Source organism: Catharus ustulatus, chromosome 14, assembly GCF_009819885.2.
Source record: "Catharus ustulatus isolate bCatUst1 chromosome 14, bCatUst1.pri.v2, whole genome shotgun sequence".
Lineage (NCBI taxonomy): Eukaryota > Metazoa > Chordata > Aves > Passeriformes > Turdidae > Catharus > Catharus ustulatus.
Genome location: NC_046234.1, coordinates 13,076,103 through 13,086,900, shown reverse-complemented (window position 1 = coordinate 13,086,900; position 10,798 = coordinate 13,076,103). Strand labels below are relative to the sequence as shown.

Below are 10,798 nucleotides of genomic sequence, written 5' to 3'. Positions count from 1 at the left end.
TGCTGGAATTCTCATATGTTCTGATGTGCTTGAAGCAACTTTTGTCAGCCCCCTGCCTTCCTTGTGCACTTCCAGTGCATTTCCTTGTTCTTAATTTCTTGGTCTCTCTCAGCTTTTTGCTTTTTTTCATGTTTTACAGATTGGGTTTTCTTTCTCTCCCCTGTTCTGCCAGCTCTGTCCAGACAGTGGCTGAACCCCCTGATATCTAGTATGCCCAACAGTAAGTGTGACCTGGACAAGTTTGCAGCTCTGTTGTTTTCTCAGCAGAAGCAGATTATGTTTCCTGTGCTGTTAAATTGCTATGTTGGCTTCAGCTAGTTCTGTTTTCTTCTTCATTTTTTCAAGCAACAATCCCCTGAAGAACAGCTTCTCTCTGGAAGCTTGGCCAGGACGATCATGTTGTGTAATGGTGACCATCTTCCAGCTGTAAACAACATCATTTATTTAGTTAGACAGGCTTTGGTGCAGTGTTTCTGGGGGCCAAAAGCTGGTTTCCACCAAGAGCAGCAGTGATGGCACTGTGCCCAGGGGCTGGTCCTGGGAGCCCCAGAGGAAGGTGGAAATGTGCACTGCTCACCCCCTCCAGCTGATCATGCCTGGGGTCAGGCTGAAGGTTTTGGTGGGTGAATCTTTGTTTTCTGTATTCCTGGTTCAGCTGGGACTGCTCCTTTGAGGACATCACCTTGGAGGGGTGTCCTGCTCCTGGGATCTCCATGGGCTCCCTTGCCTCCTGGTGCAGCACAGCTGGGAATATCCATCCCTCTGTGACTTTATCAGTGCAACCCTGTGAAGGAGACAGGTTTCTGCTGATCTCTGTGCAGAGCAAGGGAGCTGCACTGTGTGTTTGTAGCTCAGGCTGGAAAAGATGGATCTCTTGCTCTGTTGTCCCTTTTATTCTACACAGCTTTATTTCTGGTCGTAACTTTTTATTCTACACAGCTTTATTTCTGGTTGTAATTCCAGCAGTTCTAGCTCTTAGTTAAGCCCAGTGCTCTCTGTAACTCTCCTCGATTTCATATTGGAAATTTTCAGACCAAAAGCATGCAGCTCTTGGAGCTCATTGCTGCCAGATGTTGCTTAACTGGACTGAAGCACTGTGGTGGAACAGGACCACAGAGCTGCAGAATGTTTCCTTGCTTTATAGCCTAATAGGGTCAAGGAAACCCATATGTATCAAAGTGACCAGATTTTTACAGTTTGTCAGTTTAGGCAATTCCAGTTTCTCCCTGCAAAGATTCCTCAAAGCACAGAGGTGGGGTGGCAGCTGCCTTGCAGGATCTTGGCTGTGGCTGCCTGAACTTGCTGATGGCAGCCCTGGTTGCAGCTCCCTTGGGTAGAAGCAGAGCAGTGGTGTGGCAACACTCAGCACTGCAGAGAGCTGGACCTTTGCTGTGGGCTGGGTGCTGGTCCAGGAGCATGGCCACAGGAATGTCCTGTGTGTGCTGCAGTGCCCAGTGCTCCTGTGCAAGGAGTGCTCAGCATTGCCTGTCCAGCTGCAGCCTCCTGGGCATCCCTGCTGCAGTGATTGCCACACCAAGGGCTGCAGAGACAAGGTAAGGACATGCTCCTTGAGAAGAACTGACACATGAGTTTCCACCTACCTTTTAAACAAACTTTCCCTTTATGGTCCATTCAAATATCAGCATCTTGCTCTTGGGTTCTCTTTTCCAGGCTCAGCTCTCTGTGCTCCACGTGCAGGGATTTTGATTGTCTCTCTCCATCTGCTTGGAGGGTTTCTGGAGTGCATCATGTTTTGGCTGAGGTGGCTCATCCACCCAGCTTTTATGGAAAAGCTGAACCACTGCAGGTCTTCTGTTAAAACCTATTCCACCCACCACATGACCATGGTGGTGTTTTTGTCTTTTTTTCAGCCACTGATTTATCTGACAGCTGGGATTTACAGCCCAGCACGTCCCCTTCAGAAATTGTTTGTAGCTGATGTCAAGAGCCTTGCCTAACACTGTAGATTTTAAGGAGACAAATTTTCTTTAGAAGATCGAGGCAGCAGTCAAACATCTACTTTGGGATGGTCTTGCTGGTCTAATAAGTTAAAATATTTGCTTTCTTTAAACTTTTTGTTGGGGAAAGATGGAATGAGTAGAATTGCTTAATAACTTTGTTGGTTAAAAGATTGATTAAATAAGGTGGAATATGCAAACATCAAATAATCTGACACCCCCAAAGCTTTATCTAGCTGGTGAATTCTCTTTTGTGTGTATCTCAGTATTCCTGGAACATAAGAGAAATTTCTAGTAAAAACACTTACAAAGTGGAAAAGCTGTTTGCAGTGGTTATAGTTCAAAATAGCCAAGGGAGGAAGATTTTTATTTTTAAAAGATCTCTGGAAAGAGACCCTTTGGGCACTCTGTAACTCCATAAAACTTTCCAGAGAGTACTAACTCTTCCTAAATATCACCTTGAGACCTCAAAAAGAAATGTGAAGCATTCTCCCACATCCTTTAAATGCCAGGGTACATACAACTATTTTAGTACAAATGAAGCAGAAGTTAGACAGGAGGGAACTCTCTCCCACAAGCTATGGGTACCAGTGTCTAGACACTCATCACAGCACCAGGTTTGAGAGAAGTGAGCAGGAGAAAATTACCTTTGATGATTAATTATGAAAGCTGACTGAGGATCCCTGTGTTTTCTCTGTTGCTGAAATGCTGTCCTTTGCCACTGATGCTGCTATGGCCATGAAGGCTCTGTGCCTGTTTTTGGCAAGCCCTGGTGGTTTATCTGTGTTGGGGGCATGGCTGGGAGCTGTGCAGCACTCAGGAGTGGAGTTCTGACCAGGTCCTGCTGCCTTCAGCAAGAGCAGGCACAACCCAAGAACAGGCAGCAGTGCCAGGGTGTGTGTGCACTCCTTGCCTTTAATAGCAACGGGTGCAGCTTGTTTTCAAAATCACTTATGTGCTTGTTTTCTTTATTATTTTTAGTAGCTTGTAAAATGCTTACAGCCAATAATTTGAACAAACAATGTCACAGAGGATAACCTCAATCTTGGCAGTGCTATTAGCTGGACACAAACATCTCCCATAAAATAAGGCTTTGGATAAGTTTTCTGCATGCTGGAGGTGGAAAGGGTATCCCTCTTCCCTCCCAAATGCCTCTGTTACTCACTGATCTGCTCCAAAACTGACCTCTTCCAGCACAGAAGGTCTGTTCAATGGGACCAGATACTCTCAGAGTATCTGCTGGGCTCTGCATGGCCCTTGTGGTCACTGCTGTGCTGCTGTGGAGTGAAAAAGCAGCACTTTCCTCAGGCCTGCCCAGCTCTTCCACATGGAATCGTGGCTCCAGCAGGGACAGTGAAACCCTGACCAAGGTCTTGCCTTTGAGAATGCTGGCAGTTCTCCCTCTTGACCAAACACAGGGTTTGCAGGCAGACACCCCCTGCCAGAACCGATCCTGCTGCAGAGGCACGAGGCAGTGCTGAGAGCCAGAAGTGACCCAGCAAGAGCCATGGATGCTGGGTGGGAGTAGGACTCACTGCCTCAGCCTTCAGCCTTCAAGGTCACTGCTCACAACTGCTCCCTTCCCCGAGTCCCCAGGAAAGATGCCAGCAATCAGCTTGTTCTGAAGGAGTGCTCTGGGGCTGGGGAAGGGTGCCGGAAGAATATCCAATCTTACTTGCAGGACTGAGCTATGAATCCCTAAAGAAACCCTTAAACAAACAAATGCAGGAAGGAGGAATGCTTAGAAAAGTTTATGGAATGCTGGGGGAGCCCAGCTGCAGGCAGGATGGTTTTGGAGACAGTGTACAGAAGGCCTGTTGTTTGGCACAGCACACCCCGGAGTCACAGAATGTTGGAAGGGACCCACAAGGATCAGCAAGTCCAGCTCTTCCAGCCCATGCAGGGATCAAATCTGCAATCTTGGCATTATTGGCACCATGCTCCATCCAACCAAGCTAATCCCAGGGTCTGGCATGATGAAAATCATCATTGTTGATGATGATGGTGCTCCAAACACGCTCTGGATCCCCAACTCCTGCTGCCAGCCTTGGGACCAGGGAGTCAGGGACCCTGCTGTAAATCAACATCAAACACAGCCACAGTGATCTATGCTGGGTTGTGCATCCAGGGGAGCACATTTATAAAATATTTTTCCCCCTTTTGCTTTCTCCAAAAGGAGCAAATCAAGCTCATTAATGCATCTGGATCTCACATGACTTTGAGCCTTTGGCAGGCTGGAAGGTTCAGCCTCAGGAGGTGGCTCTGACAGCACAGCCAGGCTGATTGTTTGGAATACTCCATCCCTGACAGAGGCAGCACTTCCCTGCAAAATCCAAAACCCAGGACTTGGAGTGCATGGATCCTTTTCTTTTTATTTGTACAGTTGATCAGAAGGTGCTATTTGGATTGTGGGTGGTGCTGCTACTTGGGTTTTTTTGTTTGGTTGGTTGGGTTTTGTTTTGTTTTTGTTTGTTTTTTGTTTTGTTTTTGTTTGTTTTTTGTTTTGTTTTTGTTTGTTTTTTGTTTTGTTTTTGGTTTTGGTTGTTGTTGTTTTAACACTTCTGATGTCCTTTTGACCTCTTTAGGTGCACAGGCTTGAGGACAGAAAGACAAACCTAAGGGCTGTATGTGAACCTGCAGCAAATGTCTTGCTCCTCTTGAGCTGATTTTTTTTAGTTGGTGTGAAAGACATACTTAAAATCCTTCCCCAAATTCAACCCCCATAAACTTCAACCTTCTACTAATTTAAAATCAAACAGGTCTTGTGTTGAGAACTCACAGCTTTTGTAACTTTGCAGCCAGATGAGCAGTGAAAAGGCTCTGCCCTGTGCTGAGCTGTGAGCTGGGCTCTGCTGCAGCAGATCCATGTGCTGGATTTACCAGTGTGGAAAACATCCCACAGGCTCAGGGGGCATTAGCTCAGCTGCAGCATTACATGGCATGAGGTTGTTTTGTGCATGGACAACTTGGGCATCTGTTCCACAGCCACACAAGATGCTCAAAAATAGTGAGAGGAAGAAAGAAAAGGTGGGGGAAATAGAAGAGAGACAGATTTGTACATTAGTGAGAGGAAGCTTTGCAGTGAGAACTTGGGATCAGATGCACTGAGCACTGGCAGGGGAAAGAATTGGGAGCAGGATTTGTCAAAGGGCAGCCTGAGGTGTGACCCCCATCACACTGGGTGCATCAGGGCCATTTCTTGTCTGCTGAAGTCTCAGTTTTGTAGGCAAAACAGAATAAACACAGTCAGTATCTGTAAGAATCAAAAGTTGTGTGGAAAGGAAAACTTTGTATTTCAGCATAAACAGCTAGGGTTTGTTATTTTTGAAAACTAAACATTCTTGTACCTTTTTTCTTCACTAGGTATTTGCTGAGGAATGGAGGAAAACCTTTTACCAATTGTTTGTGTGCAATTAGCAGCAAGGACTCCTGGGTGAGGGTGTTCTAGCACATCCTGTTACCAAAACAATTCATAAATATGGTTCAGAGTGAGTGCTGACATCTCAGGTCACTCCCCAGTGGGCCAGCAGTCCTGCAGACCCCAGGCAGGGGTGTGTACAGGGGAAATTGGTGGCAGAAGGTGCAGCTCTTCTTCTTTGCAGGAGGATTCATGACTTTCTCTCTCTTGCAGTGTTTGCTCCAAGCACAGGCACTGTGTGTTTGCAGCCTGACAGTCCTGACCACCATCATGTCCTTGGAGCAGTAAATCTCTGCACTGTGGCAAATGGAAATGCTGTGTGGAATTCCCTTTCTTTAAATAACTCAGTCTCCTTTCAGCACAGAAAATGCTAAGAACTGGACTTTGGGTTATGAGGCAGATAAAGACAAAAGCTGTGAGGACTCTTCTCTCCTCCTTGAATGTAGCACTCACCTGCAGGGGAGGGATGTATATGAGTTTGCTGATAAGCTTTTTCTGGTCAAACACATAGCTAGGCTATGGTGAACTGGTGAGACTGTTCTCCACAGCCTGATGAGCCCTTGGTTCCCCTGGAGATGCTGTTTAAAGGCAGTTTAACAGAGAACAGAGTTGGTGATGGCTCTGTCTCTGCTGTGCTGCACAGCCCTGGAGCGAGGGCAGGCACTGGGCTTTCCCCAAGCCCCCCAAGGTGGATACACCTCATTCCAAGGTGTTCCAAGGATGGGATGTGCTTGGGTCCAGCCCTGGCCAGGGATTGAGAGCCAGCCAGCAGCCAGGCTGGGGCAAAGGGACACATCACTGGCAGGGACTCCAGTGCTTGCTTTCTGTCTGGCACATGAAGCCTTGCTGGGGAACAAAGCACACATACCCCCAGCAGACAGGCAGGTGTTGTACAAGAGATCACACTCAGGCATCAGGGCAAAATGTTTAAGCCTGTGGGTTCTTCCTTTGCCCTGTTCTTATCCTCCAGGGAGAGCAGGCTGGGGGCAGGCACAGCATGGGATGCAGAAAAGGAGCAGATGTAAAAACTGTGTGTTGTGTGAATGGGAGCTGGCATGAGCTCGTTTTGGTCATGTCCTACCCCAGTGCAGCCTCAGAACCAAGCCTACTCTCCTGACATGGATTTGTCCTGCTGCCTTCCTCAGTCCCAGCAGTGTGCAGGTTTTTGCAAGGAACAGGGAAGTAACTTTCCCATTTTAACTGGGAGATGGGATCAGCCCCCTTCCACAGGCAATGCTGTTGTGAATACAGTGATGTTCTCCACATTCTGTCTCTCTGTGTTCACATTATGGTCAATTCTGCCAGGACTAATAGCCTGTTTCATTCTCAAATGTGCTAGCCAGTGCTGGGACTCCACGGACTGCATGGGAAAGCCCCATCCCTCAGAGATGAACAAATCCTTTCATGGAGGCTCCCACATGTTGTGTGTGCACGTGGAGAGCAGAAAGGGGCTGTGTGTGGGTGTATCCTCCTGGCCCAAGAGCTGCAGTAGAAAACCACAGGGATATTTGTGTGAATTTACTTTTTCTTGCTTGCTTCATTTTTTTTCCCTTTTTTTTCTGGCTGTCTTGTTACTCTCTCCTGATTTACTGCATGTGCTCACGTGGCCTTGGAAAGGGGGGTTCTCAAACTGTTTTGCTTCCAAAAGGAAAAGAAGCTGGCAGGCATTCATATTTCAGTTCTTGAGTTATGTAGGTTAAAGCCTCCCAGTGGGAAAAGGGAAGATATGAGAGAGCAGATTGCTGGTGGCAATCACAGAAGGAAAAGGGAAAAAAGGAGCACGGAATTCTAGAGCCGCATCCAGACAAACTGAGGCTTGAGAGGTGAGTTTTGTATCTGCTTTAGAGCATAATTTCCATGGATTGGATTCAATTTGTGCTGGAATGTGCCTGCAGTGAGAGCAGGAGTGAGGAGCTCAGAGCAGATCCTAAGGCACCAGTTGCTGATGACCAGAGGGGGGGAGTGTGTTTGTCAATGAAACCTTGTTCTCTAATGATGCTGTGGTCCCTCTGCTAGGAGTCAGTGAGGTGTGGATTGCTCTGTGACTGGTTCTGACATTTCAGCTTCTGTATGTCAAAGTGAGGGGCTCAGGACATAAGGGTGAAATGGGACTCCAGACCCTCTCTGAATATTTTTGCTCCCAAACAAAAAAGCTTTCATTGGGTTTAGGATCTGCCTGAATACAGAAAATGATCAACTGTTTGTGACTTTAAATAGCAGCACTCTGCAGGAATTCCCCTGCTGAATTTTCATTGTTGAGACAATATATTTCAAATTAAATTTTTGTCAGTATACCCAAAGTAGAATATTGCATATTTTGCATTGAGCAAATGATAAGCCACTGTACATTAAACTGTTGATTCAGAAAAATATGTTTGAAATTATCAGTTGCCTTCTCTTAAATGAGAGATCATCACCCAAATTTGTTGTCTTGGTAACAATTCTGTTATTTTTAGGGCTCCTTGAGAATTCTTAAATGCCTTTTGGTTCCACAAAAACTTAATTAAAAATTAATTACCTCTTTCTAGTATGTGAAATAAAACACTTGGGTATGATATATTCTTCATTGACTTAGAAAGTCTTTAAGTTTGCAAAATGTCCTGCTCAGAGTGCAGACACAAGCTGTTGAAATGTAACACACAGACTTGTCAATTTATTCCCTTATTTTATCTGTTTTATAGCTATATTTTCCCTCCTGAAATCCAGTCCTGATATTTCTAAATGAATGCCACTCAGTACTGTTAAATCCAGTGCCTCCAAGGACTGAGTTTATTGCTTGTGTCTACATTGAAATTCTCTCTTTTACTGTTGTGATTAAATGTGTCAGGAGGGAAGGAGATGCAGATGTGTTTCAGAAGGACACTGACAGTTAATGACACTTTGCAAACCCTTTTCGAAAAAAAAAAAAAGAAAGAAAAGAAAAAAACCCACAGTTTGCTTTCCTAATGGTCCTGTTAAAAGGCTGCTTTCATGCCTGTGGAGTCCCAGGAGACCCTCAGGTGTGATGTATCTGTTTTCCACTGTTGGCTGCTGCCTTTTTATATTATTTTAACTGCTCAGAGTGCTGGAAATAGCATGAGGAAACAGAAAAGGATCATGAGGAGCTTCAGCGTGGCCTTTGGGTCACAGAAGTTCCCAAAGTGTCTCCAGCTCCTGAGTCCATAATCCTTCTGCTCTGCTGGCCACAGAAAGCACCGTCTGTAATCACACATAAACCCCAGCTGCTCTCCTCTCTGCCAGGCTAATTAAAAAGTGCTGTGACCTCCCTAGGGCTAATTGTGTCCTGTCAGTGGGATGGAGGTAAAGTGTTCAGCAGGGCTGCCTGGTATTTCAGCACTCAGCTTACTGATACAACTTCAAATGGTTTTTATTTTATTGCATCTGTGTGATTTCAGAGCTAAGACAGCTGCAGAGTGCACATCTAACACGGTTTCTGATCTGCAGGTGGGGGATGTGCTAGGAAAGTGCTGCCAGCCCATGAATTTCCTGAAGAAACTCCCTCTCCAGCAGCACCAACATGCAGAGCAACTACTCCCTGGTTGTCACCACCAGGGAAAGTCTCCAAGTCCTGTCTACAGCCCTGACAAACTCCTCAGCTGTGTCACACTCATCCCCTCCCTGCCCCCTCACCTCTTCAGATTATCAGTTTTCACTAATTCCAGCCCTCTTCTCTGCAGTTTTTGTGCTTGGCTTGGTTGGCAACAGTGTGGTGGTTGTGGTGCTCTGTCGTCACACTGGCCCCAAGACAGTTGCTAATATCTACATTTTCAACCTGGCCATGGCAGACCTGCTGTGCCTGGCCACCCTCCCCTTCTGGGCCACCTACTATGCTCAGGGATACAACTGGCTCTTTGGGTCTCTCATGTGCAAGATCTCCAGTTCTGTCCTGTGTCTGAATATGTTTGCAAGCATTTTCTTCATCACGTGCATGAGCGTGGACCGGTACCACGCCATTGTCCATCCCATTCACTCCCAGAGGAGAACTGCAAAACAAGCTTATTTTGTAGCACTGGTTGTGTGGGGCCTGGCCTGTTTGTCCTCCCTCCCAACTTTTTATTTCAGAGACACTTACTATGTAGAAAGCTTGGAGGTCAATGCTTGCATCATGGCCTTTCCTTATGAGGACTATGCAAAGTGGTCGGTGGCCACCGCCTTCCTGAAAAACACCCTGGGCTTCTTCATCCCCTTGGCAGTGATCACCACCTGCTACATCTGGATCAGGAGGCACCTGCTCAAAGCACAGCAGTTTGGGAAAAGCAGGCAGAAGAGGGACAAAGTCCTAAAGCTGGTGGCTGCTGTTGTGATGGCCTTCCTGATTTCCTGGCTGCCGTTCCACGTTTTGACGTTTTTGAACGCTTTGGCTCACATGGACATCATCCACAGCTGTGAGGTGATGGGGGTCATCGACACAGCGCTGCCATTTGGCATCTGCATGGCCTTTGCCAACAGCTGCATCAACCCTCTGCTCTACTGCTTCATTGGGAACCAGTTCCAGGAGAAGCTGCACCGCCTGTTCAAGAGAAGAGTTTATCAGCTCAACAGCCACCGGGAGAGCTCCTCCGCCAGGAAGGGCAGCGGCTTCAGAGATGCTGAAACCCCCGTGGGCAAAGAAGGGGAGCCTCAGTCTTTCCTGTAGGCACTGGGGCATGATGTGGGGTGGTGTCAGAGCTGGGTGTCCCTGCACTGGGGACATTCCTGTCTCCCCTTTGTTTTGTGCCCATTCCTTCACCAGCTGTCTGAAGGTTTTGTCACACACGGGGATTTATTCCTCCCACCTTTTCACAACAAGAACTTAAGTTTTACACAGAGGGAAGGTTCTGACAAATAACTATATTGATGGCATTTTAAATATCAGCTTTTTTTTGTATGGCTAAGATCAGGCAAGTGTTAAGTGTAACACAAGAACTCTAAATATACTGAAGGACCATTACACCAGAGCTACAATTGCATAGGTGCTAAGTATTATGCCCTAAACTGATTTTCTAAAAGAGAGTCTCACTAGGTAATATGTAAATAAAGCAGTGCAGATACTTCTGTGCCTACCTGTAAGAAAATATTTTGACATTTATTTTGTATATTTTAATTTTTTTAAAATAAATGGCTAGAGATGTGTGTAAAATGCATCAAATATACTTCTAGCTTGCTTCAGCCTGGGATCCTGAGAATGTGTGGAGACATGTTTCTGCAGACTGCTGAAGGTGGGAGGGTATTCTTGTGGGAAAGTAAAACCACCAAGGGCACCTTTTTATCCCTCTCTCATAGCAGGCAACATGTGCACAGGCCAGGCAGTCCTTTCTTTGATTCTGTGTGGTCACTGGTGACAAAAATGCAGGAAGTGAACTCACAGTGTCCCACTGCTACGTGGGCATGCTGAGCTCCACACACTGTCCAGCAGCCTTCGTGGCAAGGACTTGCTGATTGT

At 46.4% G+C, this 10,798-nt stretch overlaps 1 protein-coding gene across 1 annotated transcript; it reads left to right on the top strand.

The window, feature by feature from the left end:
- The first annotated feature begins 8,893 nt into the window (after positions 1-8,893).
- Positions 8,894-10,012, top strand: AGTR2 (angiotensin II receptor type 2). The gene has a single exon (XM_033072609.1). The coding sequence runs from the start codon at positions 8,894-8,896 to the stop codon at positions 10,010-10,012; it is 1,119 nt and encodes a 372-aa protein (XP_032928500.1).
- Positions 10,013-10,798: the final 786 nt, after the last annotated feature.

Excerpts from the sequence above, each read along its gene's own strand:
- AGTR2 (XM_033072609.1), top strand. The coding sequence starts at position 8,894 with ATGCAGAGCAACTACTCCCTGGTTGTCACCACCAGGGAAAGTCTCCAA.